The following is a 17,561-nucleotide window of genomic DNA, read 5'->3' on the forward strand; positions in this document are numbered from 1 at the left end:
CTGGTGGCTTACAACTGCATGCACAGGCTGAGCGCAGTCAGGGCAAGCTGATGTCTCACAGGCAGCAGAAGGAGGGTTTCCTGCAGTTGGCGCTGCTCTGGGCCAGTTAATGGGAGCACACAGGCAAAGGGAGCGAGTTCTACCAGCTGTGTCTGGCAGCACCTGTACTGCACTGTTTGGCTGCTGGGCACAGTGAACACTTAAGTGCCAGCCCACACATTTCAGACCTTGAACAACCTGAGCAGGAAGAGAAATAAGAAGGTAAGAATAAATGTGGTCTCAGCTTTAATGTTTTCTCTGTGCAATCCTGGGACAGTATTTCAAAAGAACATGTACTTACACTCCTACACACTGTCTCCTCTTAGAGGTATCTTTTCTACAGATTAAACTATTTTCCATGAGGTCTATTCAGAGTGAAGTGACTGATCAGCTGCTTCTCTGGCTTAACAGCAGAGTTGCTGTTAAGAGTCTGGGTCGCTCTACAGCCAGTGCTTTGCTGTGACACCCAGCAGGACAAAACTCTGCCCATCCCACCAGGCACCTTGCTGAGGACTCGCGCGGGGCTGCCTGGTCCCAGCAGTCAGCACAGTGCACGGTGCCGGCCACAGCACGCAGCTCCCAGCTGGAGGATGGGGGACGTGCTGGGCTTAGTTTTGGAGATAGGGAGTGGGAAATATCGGGGAGGTGAGCTCATGGGCAGCAGCACACAGAGAACTGGATTTATTGCAGCGCTGCGGGACAGGGAGGAGCGAGGATGCAAATACGTAAAGGATGTGCGCTTTGCTCACAGAACAGCTTGTTTTATGGGAAACGTCTAAGAGGAATTAGGCTAAAACCCAACCAATTTCTCATGGACCACTGAATAACTATCAGATGATGAGAGCTTTTGGCCACAACAAACTTAGGTTAAATTGGAACCAGGAACAGCATGTTTCCATGCCCCAGTGCAGAACCAAGGCACACAACCTGCGTGCCCAGCTGTGTTCTACTCACCAATGGGCAGCAGCAGGCTGGGTGCTGCTCTACAATGGCACTGCACTGCTGTGTCTGCACAGAGTTCATTGTGCAATGGGTTCTGCTGAAATGAAATTCATGTTGATTTATACTACTTTGTGGAGTAAAAAACACAGTTAATCCGCCCATTTTTAATCTAAAATCCTGGAATACAAGAGAGAAACCAAGGCCAGCTCCACACTGGAAACTGGTCAATATTACAAACAGATGATAAAAAAATATATATATTTTACAGAGCCATAGCAACCAGAAGAGAACAATAAATCAGCCTAGGATTAAAAACATATAAAGGCACAGTCAAGGGGGGAAAAAATAATAAAAAAATCTATGAATTACTGGAAGATTTTATTTGGCTTTAGTTACCCTATTGGGAAGAAATAAACTTGGACAAACAAGCTAAACAAGCCTCATTTGTATTCAAGGAAGCGAGGAGTTTGTTTTGTTTTTACACACAGAAATTGGCCAGCGTTGAGAGTGTTTGAAAACATGTCAGCAAGGAAAGAGTCATTGAGGCTATGCATTGAAGCCTGCTAAACCCCTGAAGAGCTGAAGATGAGGTTTAGTGGTTAAGCAAGGGCAACAGGTGTCAAAGCATTCGCTAGTGTAATGGCTTCAGGTCCACGACCTCAGCCAAATCACTTAATCCTACTGAGTCTCATTTTCAGTGTAAAAGTTATACTGCCTGTCAAGTGCAAAGTGCCTCTGTGGCTGGGATTAAACTAACTTGAATCTGAGCATCTTCAGCTGCAGTCCTTACCGCTCTCATAATCATGCTCATTTGCCAGAAGGGAAACTGAGGCAGCGAAGCTGGTATAATACACTCACATTGATTCAGTGCAATAATGACAGGCAGGAACAGCATATGGGTTTCCTCAAACTACAAACTATCCATCAGACAGGAATTTCTACCTGAAAAAAATCACTGTCTGTCAGAGGTAACTACAGAAAGCTAGATATACCTCAGTGTGGGCTTGCTTTGCAGCCTGGCTTCTGAAGGCTTATAAACCTGCAGTGCATTGGGTGCTTTTGTGCATCCTTCCCCTTCTAGTAACTTTGGAAAGTTGACCCACGGACTCGAACCACAAAGAACAGGACAGGAGTTCAGAGATACTGAGTTCCTACAGGTTTCACAGTAATAAATTGAGGACAAGACATTTCATACCTAATCCTTTGGAAAGAGAATCCCTCATAGTGAAGTGCAGAGAGTCAGCCATGCCAAGAGAGGTGCTTGTAAAGAAAATAACCCATAATCTATTGCTGGTTCGGTCACTGTGCTGACACACTGCTATCAACACGTGTAACTTGCCGTGCATCTGCTGGAATCAGATCTGTCCAACACACTTTTCAAAAGGTGTAATAAGCTTTGCTAGGGAATAGTTTAGTCAAGGTTATCTAAGGTCTGACAACTGCCTCTACTGCATGTAAGCAACTTTCTCCAGAAGTAATTGGCTGAAATCTCCATTAAATCATCATCTAAATGGAAACTGCACCTGACACACTTCCTTTGCCTGTATATTTCGTTACTACATTCTGCAGTTCCCCAGACACGAGCAACTCCCTACTACAGACCTAGTGAAAGATTTTCCTAACGACAAGCTGTGAGCCTACCTTACAGAAACATCAGCAGTGACAGGTGTCTCCTATCCTGCTGGCACACAGAGAAAAATATTACTTCGTTCCCTACAGCAGTCTTTTGCATATTTGAAGACTGTTCTCCCATCTTCCCTCCATTTTCTCTTCCCTAGACTAAACAAATGCAGTTCTTTTGATCATTCCTCCTTAGGTCATATTTTCCAGACTTCCAGATCATTCTTACTGTCCTCTTGCAAACTTTACTGGGATGTATCTGAATTGAAGCCTTTTGCCCCGAACTGGAGCCAATGTTGTATGTTTCCTCTTGATGTGCTGACAGCAGTGTATTGTACGTACCCCAAGCAAAATACAGAACAGTTCTATTCATGCATTAGGACAGTTCTGCCTCCCTCTCAGACTGAACAGTGGTGGTTTAGGTACAGCTCATTGGTGAACCAACTCCGAATTGTTTTCTTCTCCTTGCAAAACTGCTGCCCTACCCTGTCTGTCCCCAGCCAGTAACTGCACTGGGTTATTCCTGAAGAAGCATGGGAACTTGCACTTGTTGCACCCTACTGAGCTTCCTGCACACACGCATTCCAGATCGTCTCCTCACTTTGCTAAGTTCACTCTGAACTCCACCCCAAGCAATACAGTGCTTTGCTGCAAGTTTTGTCAGGATACTTTGCACTTCTATGACCTTACCATCCTGGTCAATCCCAAATTGCATCAGCCCTCGTACAGACTTCAGAGGAATCCCAAATCTACCTACCTTCTGTGGTTGATGACAACGCATAGACAACTACTTAAGTCAAGACATCTAATCAGTATTGCATCCCCTTCTTTTTATCAAGATCATGTTTTCTTGGCTTGCTCACGTACCTGTTACATGAGACTATGTCTGAAGTCTCACTGCTCCCAAGGTAACTAACATTCTTTGTTTCCTATAGCACCCATTACTATGATACAAATTAGTTTATTTCCACTTATTCTTGATAAATCCAGACAGGAACTTCCATTATTCCCTTAATGTCTTCCTACTGGTTGCTTAGGTGCTAAAGTCTAATTGACCAATAATAAATCTCGTGCCTTTGTTTTTTGGACAAGTTCTCCAAAATCCGTACCTTACAGCAGTAGATTTCTCTTTCAGCCGAGGAAACACAACAGCAGCAAGATCTCATACAAACAATGCATTTGTTTCCACGCATCATCCGTGTTTTGCCCTCACAATGCATACATTTGAGAACAAACTTCACCACAGAGAGAAAAAATTCATAGATTTCAATTTCAGGGAAATAAAACCCAAGGCCATTCTATACCAATCAAGCACTCTAATTCTGCAGGGCCTAAAGAGTTAACAAGTGTAAGCATAATTGGTTCCACCAACAGACATTCCCGGTATACTCACAAACCATGACAAGTTAAGGTCACTGAATTGTGCAAAGTTTCATTTTCAAGGTTTGTAGGATTGTTTCTTTTTGCAAACTAAAAATAACAGAGTTGGAATTTGTGGTCATGGTCAAACAGTGATAAAATTAAGAACAGATAAAGCCACAAAAACTTTTGAGATTTGCAAACTTGGTTTTCTTGAAGGAGGAGAAACTGCCATTTAATCAAAAGCACAAAGCATCAAGTGTTCCTTACAGTGAACAGGGCAGCCAAGGCTCAAGGAGATCTGAAATCCAGTGCAGAAGACACTCAAGTACAGCCACAGAGAGGGAGAGATGGAAACAACTAAATAACATTCATTTGCTTAACAGCCTTTGTAACAAAAATACATCGCCTGCAACCACATACATTTTGAAATGCTAGTTCACAGTAACAAGGTTTAAGACAGCAGTAGCTGCTAGATTAGTCTTCAGCTCAATCACCACCAGCTGAAAATGCTCAGGCTCAGCAAGAGCTTAACTACATCTTATCCTCCCATAACTACAACTGGACTCAGCAAAGCACATCTATGATAACCAAAATGTTGGCTTGTTACACAAGAGATAAGAGTTAAGCTCTCAGCATTCAAAGTAAACAACCCTTTGACAAGCCAAAGTGCCTGGAAACTACCCAAAAAGTTCCTGCCAGTTTTTGTTGTTGTTGTTGTTGTTTTTTTTCTTGCTTGTTATGAGTGGATTAACAAGCATTACTCAAGTTGTGTTGGTTCATCAAGTATTTTTAAGGCTATCTGAAGCACTAAAGAGTCACCACAGATTTTTAAACAAGTGACCAATGAGGTATAGGTACACTGGAGTCAAACAGTGCTTGTTGATGTTGCATTTGACAATTGCTCCAAATGGCACCGCCGGAAGAACTTGAGCAAAAAGTACCTTTCATCAAATTAAACAGTGCAATAGCACTGCACCCTGCTTAATGCTGATTGGGTTTTGGAAACACCACCCCTCCAACCACCTGGCAGCATTCAAGTTTTAACACCTGAGCAATGAAGTCGTGTGAAAGACCAAGCTAAAACCAAAAATGAGCCCTCCATCTTGTAACTACCTTTCCAACAGCTGTTGATCCTGCTAGACCAACCATCACCTTCCCATGCCAAGCCAGCACTCCTCCCAGCTTACACACTCTTGCCTCCCTGCTCTACAGGACTCTGGTTTCTCAACCCCTCACACTGCGAGGCCCCAAACCAGACCCAGTATTTTAAGCCAGGCCTTCCAAGTGCCAAGTGGAAGAGGTAATAACTTCCCCCATTCTGCTGGTCACGCTCTTCTCAGTGTAACCCAGTATGTGGTTTGCCTGCTGCATGATGAGCATACTGTTGGCTCATACTCAATTTCATATTCAAAGGGGTCGATTTATGATTCATACATACTCTGGGTTTCTTTTAATAATGTAAGTTGAGAGCAAAATACCCAGAGGCTAGAAACTATTAAGTATATTTGAGCAGTGCCTTTAAAAAGTCATAGTAGATAATCAAAATCAGCATGGATAAGCAGAGAATAATACTGAAGGCACTTAAGAGTTCATGACAGAGCCTAACACACATGGGTACAATCAATTGCTCCTTCCAGTCTAAAAACAGTTTGCTTCGAGGTCAGAAAGCAGAGACAGCATTGGTGCAGGAAACTTGAGAAATCTTCCAGCACAACAATCCTTTGCTTGGTAAAACTCCTTTAAGCAGCATTTTAACACTTTCCCTGGCTCAACAATACCAAGAAGCAGAAAGTGGTACCTCATCTACCAGGAAGAGCTGTTCCAGGGCTGCTGCACAAACCAGGGAAGTTTCTGCCCTCAGCACCAGCTCAGACTGAGACTTTCATCCTACGTTTTGTCCTGCTAAATCTCATTTCACTCCACACACATCTTCTCACAGAAAGGTTGAGACAAGCAACTGCACTACTGGAGATTGTTTAACATGCAAATATGAGGTGCTGACGTGACCGTAGCAGAGACTATACCAAACCAGATAACGTTAAAGGCTACATGAAGAGTCCTATATGTAATACAGTTTAATACATAACTTATTGTATGCTATACCTGAAGGGAAACCTTAGAGTCAGATGCTTTTGCCCAGATCCTACAGTCCAGACACAGAAAATAAGAGCATGCATGTCAAGTACTAAAAAGTTAACGCCCTGAACAATTTAGGCAGGATAAGAACCTCAAACAATGGTAAGAGCCATTAAAGTAATGTGAACTCAGATGCTGAAGAGCAGCAAAAAACCAAGACAGAAAAGATTACAGCTGTAATGCTACGATGAGTGGAAAGCACCACGATAATAGCAGGGTGGCAAAGTCTTTGGCTGCAGCAAAGGAGAACAAGCCAAAGTACAGCAGCTACAGATGCAGAAGTGAAAGAAAAGAGCTGCTTACCTTTGAAAGGCCTAAGGTAGGCAGGGATCTCCAGCAAGAGATGCCCACACCTCCACTGCCAACCCTTAAATGGGGCCTGGGAAGGGGTGGATCCTGGCTCCACTCCTTCCAGTCACTCAGCTGCATTGCCTGCACCTGAGCTTCTCTGGGTTGGCCCCACCTTCCCACCAAGTGCTCAATCACTGCTTCAGGCCGTGACTCAGCATTACCACTACAACAGGTGAGCCCAAACATAAATGGCAATTGGAGAAGATAGCTGCACCACAAAGGTTACAAAAATTATTATACTATTTTAAACTTCAACAAAAGACATTCCCAGTACGAAGACAAGCAATAACCCATGCTGACATTGGTCTCTGTCAGTCAATATTTGGAAAAAAAACCTCACAAGAGTTACCCCTGCCTTACCAGTATATGACAAGTTACCAGAGCAATCCCGTTTGCGCCTGGACCTCTCCCTTTTGAGAGTCAGCCAGCTGGCTGAAAACCAGCAGTGGAATCAGGAGTTACTCAGCAATTTATTAACCAGCCAAATGCTACAAATTCAATAATCATTTCTTTGGAAGGTACTTTAAATGTAAAGGACCTCAAGCTCGGTTAAAAAAAAAAAAAAAAAAAAAAAGTTCTTATATTTTTATGCAGATTTTGTGACAGCCTTTCAAGTACATTATGCACTCAGCCACTCCACAGATCTTCACCTTCTCACCATACAAACTAATATCCAAGTGACTGGCACAACAAAATAGTTGGATGGTTCTTAACTTTCTGGTAAGTCTCCATAAGCACAGCTGATTCTTCAGTGCCAATTCTTTAGCCTTCCCAGCCCTGGCATCTATAATAACTTTTATGTCATTCCCATCTTCTTATTTACACACACTAGCACTACTCCGCTGCACAGATCAGTGAAACCAACTGTTTCAGAAGTTATAGCCCTTCTACTGAGAAATGAGACCTTATCAGATGTGTGCCCCTCAGCCATTTCAAGATAAACAAGCGCGATACTTACATTATGCTCTCTCACCACGGGAGAGCTGAAATGAACACCATAAGAAGAGTGCCAGTCCCTGTACCGTTCCTTTCCCATAATCACTAACTGTTCTGTACCTTCAGTTTCCCAATATCAACGACCTTAAGTTATCCAAACAGCAGCTGGATTTTGTACCCAACAAGAGGGCTTGATGGAAGAAACCCAATGTTTTTGGCCAAATGTTCACACACAAAAAAAACTCAAGATTTGACAGAGCAACCGGGAGACCCGACCGTAGCACCGTATGACAGATGCAGTCCTTCTGAATGAAAGCAACAAGACGTGCAGTAACAGATTGAACCCTGCAGTACCTGACTGGAAGACGTATCTCGCTAAGCCTTGCATTAACTCTGCTGGCCAGGTAGGTGGAGCCGACTCCCCCGTTTCTCTCTTTAGTCGAAACGTCAACTCAAATCCAAAACCACTTGGTCCGTCTGTTCCCGTAAACCTGCAAGGAGCGAAAAATGAAGAGTCAGAACATATTTTTGTTAGTGAGAACAGTCTACAATATTAGCACTGTGGAAAAAGGCTGAACGTCCTTTTCACGTTCTCTTATTTCAGTCTACGCTAGCTCAAATGGCGTAATATGGATAGTTTAGCAGACGTAATAATTTCAAAGGTAACAACCATAGTAATGTTTTCAGACAGAATCACGTTGTGAAATGTTAACTTCTTCTGGGTGACAAGTGTGATTTCTAGCAGCCTGATTTTGTTTTTAAAAGAAAGTTGCAAAATTTGCACAGATAGCTGCCCTAATTACACTTGCTGAAATGGGAGCACCAAAGAAAGTACCCAACAGAAAATGCTATTCCATTCTCCTGAACTCAAATTTCTGCATATTCACAAGTGGGCTGCAACCTTATTTTAAAACCAATATGCTTGTACACCTTCTCTTTCTGTATCTAGGAGGACAACAGAGGAAAAGCATTGAACGTGATAACTACAGCTCATAAATCAGGACATTTGGCCATTTCCCCAAGTTGATGGAGGCAGATGTCAGTTTATTTGGTTTGGTCTGACAAGGTCTCCCCAGGAGAATAAATTCATATTAGGAGCATCAGGAAAACAACAAAAAAGGAGCAAATAAAGGATGCTGCATATTACTCTGTTTCAACAAATCTAGTCCTTTACAATCCAGTATTTGACATTCCTACATACAGGAAAGATCTAAGTCCCCAACAGCTAAAACTACTGCGTTTAGTCTGTGAATATGAGAAACTTCATGGGCAAATATCTAGGCTCACAAACTCAAAAGCAAGGTAGGGACACCAGTTTTCTTCTTAGCACTGTCACCACACCCCCATCTCATTTGTCGTAAGTGTTCCAAGAAAGCAGATCTGAAAAAGAAAAGGATTTATGCTGGGCATAAAGACACCTCACAGAAACTTTCATAAGCCAGCATTGTTCTACAAACTCAAATCTATTTGTCCAGCATCGGCAAATTCTCTGGAGAAACTCTGTGAATGTCTTGGATGCTGGTACCTTGCTGACACACATAGAAGATACAATGCACAAAAGTGTTAACATTGTGCCTCCAGTAAAAGCAGGCAAATGGAGCAGTCAGAAAAGCGATGAGAGCATTTTCCATTTGAAAAACACAGATCACTAGCAGTGCCATGACCGCTTCCAAGTGCTGGGAGGAGCGTTCCAACAGCAACAAGGCTGTTTGGAGCAGACGTGCTTTATAGCAACGCTGACTAATGGCAAGTGCTAAAATCGATCAAATTTAAGCATCAATGCACCTCCTTCATGATTCAATGCAGCTTTAATATGAAGACTCTTCAAGGAAAATTTTGTGGTAGACTTGAAGATAAGGCAAGAAAGTTAAGTAATACATCCAAGGACAGAGCCCAGCTGTGAACAGCCCACAGAGATAACTGAACAGCTGTGCCTGGAAGCAAGAGGGCTGGTAGGGAAAGTCAGACACAACAGAAGGGGAAGAAAACAATATAGCGAATAAAGACTGATTTGTGTATATATGCAAGTGTGCCTATTTTTGTTTCTGTGTATATAATCCTCAAAAAAGAATTTGAATTTTATGTACTACAGAAGCAAACGCTCCAAAAATACAGCAGGTAACACATTTTATAGTGGTCATTTGGTACACATAAAACCTCTTCTAGGAAACGAACGTACTTTGAAGCAATAAGCCAAATAATTACATTTGGTTCTACAATAAAACAAGAGCTTACTGAATAACTGGACTGCCAGGGATCTCAGAGTGGAATTTGGATGGGCAGCAAAACCTGCGTGCTGCGATCCTGCTTGCAGCTGTGCCAAGAAGATTGGTACAGGGTGGTGATGGCCTTGTAAATTCAAAGCTGTACTTTTTACATTAAGCACCCCTGTTGTGTTTTATTAGTTTCACGTATCGGTTAGCAAAAGAAAAACAGAAGTATTTCATAGAGGGAGAAACAAAAATGCTTCAAAGCGGGTAATATTCAGGGACTGATTCCAGGAAAAAGCATTCACCATAAACTGCAATGCATTATGAATGGGTCAGTTTTTGAAAGGATCAAAGTTAACAAAAAGCCTTCCAGCTGAACTTACACAGTTAATTTTTTTGGAAAGTAAGATGGCTCCCTATTGAATTTCCTCCTTTCAAGGCAAGTTCTGAAACAACACTCTCATTTTGAATAACTTTTGCTTTTGTGTTTTGTTTTGTTTTTTTAAACTCCACAGATTCCCTGCTTCAGGGGTAGGCAGAAATAACCACTTAACAGAAGACCACACGTGTTTTATATTGATCCATAAGCGAGTTACTGAGTAATAGAGGTGTTCAGGTGGGTTTCCAGCAAATTTAAAGCAAAATGAGCTACGGGAACAAGGCTGGCCAGCAACACACCAATAACTGCAAAATGGCAAAATTGACAGGCAACGTTACTCACACAGATTTTTGTTTCATACACAACACAAGAGCCTTAAAAGAGAAGAACTGCAAGAAGATACATAGAGTAAAAGATAAGTAAATGAACAGTAAATCAGTTTCCTTCTAAGATCTTAAGAATCCCTGAAGAGTTGGCTTTAAATGTTTTTAGAACAGTCAGTGGTCACAGGCTGTTGACATGACACTGCTTTGTTAGGACGAAATTTTAAATACATGCAATTCCCCTGCATTGTACAGTTGTTCTAAGCAATTCATCAATAAAGCCTTCGATATGAGCCCATTTCAGTTTAGTTATTTGGTTTTGAAAATTTGTGGCAGGTGACTTTAAAAACCTGTGATCATTTAAAGAAAAATCATTTCTGTTTAACTCAGACAAGTCTTCCACAGAATGAAATATTCACCTTCAGAATGCAGCGAGGGTAGTCAACTTCAGCCAGTGTTTTTTGCCAAAGCTTTTGCTTTTATTCTTCCAAAAAAGTATATTATTTGAAAATTAGTCAAAAAAAGTTCAAACAGCTATCATAAAATCTCTCAGTGAACAACTGTCCATAAATCCCTCAATCCCAGGATCCAGCCACACCATATATGAAGTCAATTTTATGCCCAGCTGCTGACTCTGGGGTCGCCTTTCCTACAGAAGCTCAGTTCAATTACAAAGCAGCCTGGAATAAATCCTGAATTCGCCAGAAGCTGAGACAAGAGGATGGCAGGAATCCAACACGATGGATACTCTAGCAGCCTCAGGTCCCAGAACGCCTTATTATAAGCTAAAGGCCATTAGACATGTGCACCTTAAGAGCGGAAGGCCAAGGAAACAGCATTTGATCCCACACAAAGGTAAGAAGACCGTTCCTTCCTATCTGCACAGTGGGCAGCTGCTCTTTCCCCAAATCACCCATTTTCCTTTTGGTTCAAACCTTACCAACGAGACAAATGGTGCACCCATCCCAGACACAAAACCTATCTGCAGCAGGGGAGCTCATCATGTGAGACCCATAAACAAGTTAATGCACACTAGGACACTGCATCACTTCCACATGGAAATGCAGGACTCCCAGCACTGCCCCTGCTCGCAGGGTATCCCAGGGACATGCAGGATGTTGAGCAACCACGCTAAAAGGCATTGCATCTTGCAGATATTCAAACTCAAGTTCCAAACCCCAGCTCCCAGTTTTCACAAAACTTCCAAGAAACTCCATCACTGAGCTTCTTCAGGCTGGCCACCATCAACCAGCAAGAAAAACACAAATTGTTCCTCCAAAAGACAGAGACTGAATAAGCCTCAAGCCCACAGAAAATTGGGGTGAAGGGGGAGAAGATAACCCAAAAAGTAATTAACACTCCTCCCAGCTGTTGTGCACAGTGGTTTTGAATGCACAGCCCTGCAAAACAGTCTCCAGGCATCCTGCTAGGGCACACAGAAGTGAGCAGTGCTCACGGCCCTTCCCATTCACCCAGAGGCACAGCACTCCCTCCTTGTTTCTTCTTTCCAAGCGGACAGGAAAGCACCCATGCTGATCCCAGGTTAGCCTGACCCCAGCTCCTGTGTAAACCCTGCAGGTAATACCTCTTTATTACAGGCTTTGGCTCTACATTGGCAAGCCCTCAGTTCTCTTGTTGCTGGTTTCTCTGTGAACAAGGGACATGGAAACTGGGGGGTTGGTTTTGAAGTTTCTTTTCCTTTATTTTGGTTGGGTTCTGCATTTTTATTATTATTGCTTTTCTCCTTCTGAATCTGAAGGTGTCCAGTTCATCCAACAGCCAATTTAAGCTTTGGCTGGAGCTCAGTTCTCCACCCCAACCCTGAAGGGCATCACGCACCGTTTCTTCAGCAATACAGTTTCAATACAATAGTCCCAAAGTGTCTCAGCTCTACAGGAATACCACAGTGCCAAACCAACCAACGCACTGACAGCACATGTGCCAGAAAGAAAATTCAAAAAGCATGTTTTGTATTCACGCATAGCCCCAGGTACATAAACTGAAAGTTGCAACACAGCATTGAGTTTCTGCACTAACACATCTGAATATTTCACATAGTTTGCTCTATGCCTGGCTTCTGCTGAGCCCTGCACTTTCGAGTGAAAGGGCTTTGTTGTTTTTTATTTTAAACCATCCCCCAACACTAAGAGAAAAAAAATCCTCGTCTTCCCCCAAAGACACTAAACACAAGGAGACAGCCTGGGTTGAGTTCTGCCAGCCACTGCTTTGCCCTTCCGACAAGAGAGGGCATCACCTCTACCAACAGCCCAGCTCTGCAGCAGCCATGTGAGCTTTCACAAAAACAAACAGTGATGGAGAAATTCTTGGCTTGCTGCTGCCCACTGCACCCATCAGATAGTTTTATATTATGGCTACAGTGGTAATGGAAGGCTCTGGTATCTGCCAAGTCAAATCCAACCCTACACTTAATATCAAAACCTTTTTTTGTCACATGAACAAAAACAAACCGTTTGAAAGCCAAAGTCATATACATTGCACGCCGTTCTTTGGTTTAGAACTCTTTATCTATTCGGCAAATCTACAGAACAGACCCCAGTGCAGCGCTGCACACAGGCTGAAGACGTCTGGCTTGTTCCTTTAATGAGGTAAGAGTTTCACTGACCATGATATTTAGTTCCAGCAAAAGAATCCAAAGAAATAGAGGCCCCTTTATTTACAGAGCTGCGCCAGCAGCCTCTCGAGCCCCCCCCCCTCCACGCTGCCAGCCCCCTCCTGAAGCCACACACAGAGAACTGAAAGGCTACTTCCCTCTGCAGCAGTACCCAGGGCATTTTTCACATCAAATAAGCCAGCTTAAGAGGATCAAAAGCCAAACTAGCCCTTTGCTTTAAAGGCAGATCTGAAAGCCAGAGGCTTTTCAGTTTAAATCGAAGCTATTTGCCAAAGCATTTTCATTCTCTCCTTTGCAAGGAACTAGAAAAGATTTGCTTTGTTGCAGTGTGAAATGGCAGTATTTCTGAAATGCTGCTTCGAAAAGCAACACAGCACTGGACAAGGAGCAGAGTGTACTGAGTGTTTATTTTTCGAGAGTGTAAGAGTAAGCATATATAAATATATTACACGTACAAGCCCCCAGAATGGGAGTTTGCATAGGGTAACACTGGCCCTTCTCTACATTTATCTCAGCCAGGAAACAACAAGAAAGCTCTTTCAGAGTCTGTGAGAATAGTTAGGAATGAGCTTTCAGAAGTTACAACCCTGCTCCCAGCAACTGCAGTGAGATGGAAGGTGTTTCTCTGGGAAGGGAAGTGAGGGCAGGCTCACGGTGCACCACTCAGTGAGCCCAGCTTCAGTTTTCAGCTCCATCACGGCTACTTTTGGGAAACTCTCATGCTATCTCTGGCTTTGACTCCTCCGTTGCATTTCTTAACATCTTCTACTGAGACAAAGCCTCCTGCTCTGCTGTTTGTGAGCCCCTCTGCTGTTGTTTTGAAGGCTGCAGAAATACAATACCGCTAACATTTCTAACTCTGATATCAGTAAGAGCTGCTGTTATTTTCATCGTAGTCCTAAAGCTACCTCAAAAACGAAGTTCCAGCAATTGTGCTTCTGTGGTCTGAGCAGTAGGGATCAGCCCTGCCAGAGCATTGGGTCATTGGAAAAGCTGGATAAACCCAAGCAGACAGGCCCATGGCTCTATGACAGCAGAGCACCATCCCAGGGGATCTCCTATCAGCCAGTGAGGATATTACTGTTAGCAACATGGAGCAACAGAAAAGCACCGGGGCATTTAACAAGTGAGCTGACGTGACAGACTTCACAGGTTTTGCCTGAGAAAAATAGAGGCCACTTCTCTTCTGCTGCTCACATCTGGCTATGAACAGCATCACAAAGGGTGGTCTTCTGCCTGAAACCCAAGCAGAAGCCTGGAACAACATCTCATCTCCAGGCTAGGGCACTGGTTGCTGTGCCCCAGGTAAGATTGCTCAGACTCAGTCTCCTGAATTTAGACCCCAGGCACTTGCACCATGTCCCACCACCACAAGCAAATCATTCACAGATTCCAGAATTTAAGGGAAAAAGAAACTATTCTCCCAGTACTTCCACCATCTTGCCTAACAGGAAATGGTTGTTTTTAATTCAGCTGTCAAACCACATAAAAGTTTCATTTGAGAGCCTTGATGGTATGCACAGCATCCCCCCAACACAAAAGGCTTAAAAAGCACCCAGAAAAGTTCCAGCCCAAACACACCTGCTTATTCCCATATTCTCCCAGATTGTCTCCTAGCATCAAGAAAGCATCAATTTTGAAGAAAAACAATTGTCCCTGCATTTGTCAGATGTTTTTATCTGGCCATCAGATGGTTATCTCTTCAGAGTGCTCAGCAGGAAATTCCACAAGTTTTCACTGCCCTGAACCTGCGCACAGAGAGCTTTACTGGACTCTTTTCTACCTTGCTTAAAGAAAATGCTTCCCACAGAAAAAGGGAAAACATGAATGCGAAAAGAACACACACTCAAAGACTTCTATTAATGTAAAATCAAGGTCAGGCAGTAAGCAACACATGGCTCAAGATGTCCGGCAACAGCTATCCCAGGGCTGCTGTTTGGAGATGGCTTTCGCAGTGAGCCCCTTCAAATGTGTGCCATCAGTTAAAAGGAAAACCTTTCTAGAAACAACAACTGCAGTTGTTCTTAGAGAATTATTCTGACATCTAAATCCAAACACGTGTAACTCTTTGCAAGCAGGTTTCTCAGCTTTCTGAAATACTCCTGTAGGACCCACTTACACCTACCCAAGTACACATTTTCTGAGGGAAGTTTGTGAATTGCTTTGTTGCCGGTGAGGATGAAAACACAGCTCTGCTTCATTGATCTACCATTCAGCAGTGGTATGATGGAAAACAATGACAGCAATCAAACCCAGGAGCTGGATGCTGCGAGGCTGTGGAAGCCACCCCTCCAAGCAGGTGTTAACCAGAGAAAAAGCAATAAAGCAAAACGTCACGGCCAAGAACACCGGTAGGAACTTTCACTACTGGCATCACATCCAAACCCAAACCAACAGGACCCACAGTTGATAATTCACACACATGCTAAACTTGTTGTGACAGAAGCAGTTGCCGCTATCAGCTCCTACCCACTCACATGTGAACCAGCCCCAGAACTAGGCTGTCTCCTGCCCAGCATGTTAAAGTAAACCTCTGTCAGTTTTCAGGTCCACTTTAATGTGCTCAGCTGCAAATGAAAGCAACTTAGGGGTTGCTTCTTGAGGTTCAGCTGTCCCTGCCATGAAAGCAGTGGTATCTGAAGGAAGGACAAGATTCTGCTTCACTGCTGGAGTTAATCTCTTTGAGCCATAGGGGCTTGGAAGCATTATCCCCTCATTCTGGAGAGTGCCAGCACACAGCCATACCTGCACAAACAGTATGCGTGCAGATTAAGGGCAGAAGGCTGTAATGGCTCTGTCAGTGCCAAAGAGATCTGCTTAGTTATTAGCACTAAGCAAGGAACTGCACAATACTTCTGCAGTCCAGAAACAGCATCTGGGTGATATAAGTATGAATCCCTCCTGTAGTGCAACCACCCTGTTATCCTCCACAAGTTCCTTTGAGTTCCTTCAGAATTTCATTCTCAGATGTAAAGTAAATAACACTGTTTCCCCACTTCAGATGGTAATGTGACACACTGATGATATAGTAACTGCTTGTATATTCTGGCTGTAAAGGTCACAGAAAAGCTGGGAAATTAACTCCATATTCTACACAGCACGAACAAATACTGAAAGTGGGAAATGACTAAAACACCAAAATATGAAACAGGAGGCTGCGTGGAATACGTCACCCTTTACCCCAGCAAAAAGATGTCTACGTGAGGGCAGCACTCTTCTTATTTTCTGTACTGTGGCACAAGGATGCTGCCCCACCAGTTGGACTAATAAGACCGAATCATTTCACCCTTCTGTTTCCAAAACATGCATTCAAAAAAAATACCCATATGAAATCAAGTGATTAGAGGGCTGGGCAGAATAGCTAGCTAAAAAAAAATAAACTGCAAACCATCTCAAAAACTTCACCCAGTGGCTGGGCTCTGAGAAGACATAAGTGAAAGGCCAGCGCTGGTCAGCGTGGCTGGGGAGGACAGCACTGCTGCGAGCAGCTGCAAAAAGGGCACCGACTTTCCTCGCAGCGTCTGCTGGCTCCTTCCTAGCTCCTACTGTGGAAAGTCCTGCAGCTGCTGGGAGGAATCCATTCGCATAACAAAGGAGGCTTTCAAAAGCAGTACGGGAGGGTGGAAAGAATAAGAGAAAAACCCAAAGCTAGAAACTACACTGACAGCTACAGCTAGTTCGCTGTTTGTAGCGCTGCCTAGAAGTCTCAGGCTCCAACAGGTTATGTAGAGTATAAACATTCCACAGCATTACTCCCGTTGCTTTGCCACTGGTTTAAGAGCAGAGGTAAAAAGAAAAACACAGGAAACAACTTCATCAGAGCCCTCAGCACATTTTAGGATTCCTGTACGATTAAGTTCTCAGCAGTGCAACCAACGAGCTTAAGGCACAAAAGGTATTCAGGAGCTCTGAGGAGACTGAAGGCCAAATTTCAACTGGAGATTAAATAGCCGTTACCTACTGGATCTGAGACCCAAGCCTTTATACTTTACTTCATTAGCTGCAGAAATTAAGATGCTTCCTTATTTGCTGAAGTGGTATCTGGTCTTACTTCATTGCAAAGAGTGCATTAAAAATCACACTAATGAGCACCATCAGAAGTTTTAACCAACTCAACAGTATGGAAACAACCTTGGGGGATGAACCGTAATTCCAGGGACAAGAACATCCCACATCACTGATGAAAGGTTCCCAAAAGGGGGGAAAAAAAGAAAAAAAGAGACAGCTGCAAGGAAAAGTCCACTGTATTCTTATTATTTTTTTATTAATCTGCCATTAAGTGTTAAGCTTCTCCTGAAAGACCATCATTCCTTTGGAAGTTTAGAAACTCAGAACCTTCCAGAGGCAGACATTTAAGGCTGGTATTTTTGAGTTTTAGAAATAAATACCTGACTTACAAAAATACTACACATACTCCAGCTGCTGCAAGATTAAAACCAAAACAAACACAAGAGGATAAAATAAATCTTGGCCTCTTTAAAAGAAGCAAGGGAAGAAAAAAACATTTTTTCCCCTCCTCATTTCATAGTGAGTGCAGGATTACACCTAAAGGTAAACTACTGTGCCTCTCAGCCAAACCAGTTATGGAAACTGCACACTGAATCAGTTTCTCTTACTAACAGGAGTGAAGC

General features: G+C 43.2%; 1 protein-coding gene across 1 annotated transcript in view; it reads right to left on the reverse strand.

The window, feature by feature from the left end:
* Positions 1–17,561, reverse strand: part of SUFU (SUFU negative regulator of hedgehog signaling) — an 81,914-nt gene that overhangs the window by 50,927 nt on the left and 13,426 nt on the right. Inside the window, exon 3 of the mRNA XM_042818430.1 lies at positions 7,741–7,877. Coding sequence (XP_042674364.1) covers positions 7,741–7,877 — 137 coding nt within the window. The remainder of the gene's footprint in view (positions 1–7,740; positions 7,878–17,561) is intronic.

The sequence above is a fragment of the Centrocercus urophasianus genome, unplaced genomic scaffold, assembly GCF_019232065.1.
Source record: "Centrocercus urophasianus isolate 14NV4802_14NV808 unplaced genomic scaffold, USGS_Curo_1.0 seq_17, whole genome shotgun sequence".
Taxonomy (NCBI): Eukaryota; Metazoa; Chordata; class Aves; order Galliformes; family Phasianidae; genus Centrocercus; species Centrocercus urophasianus.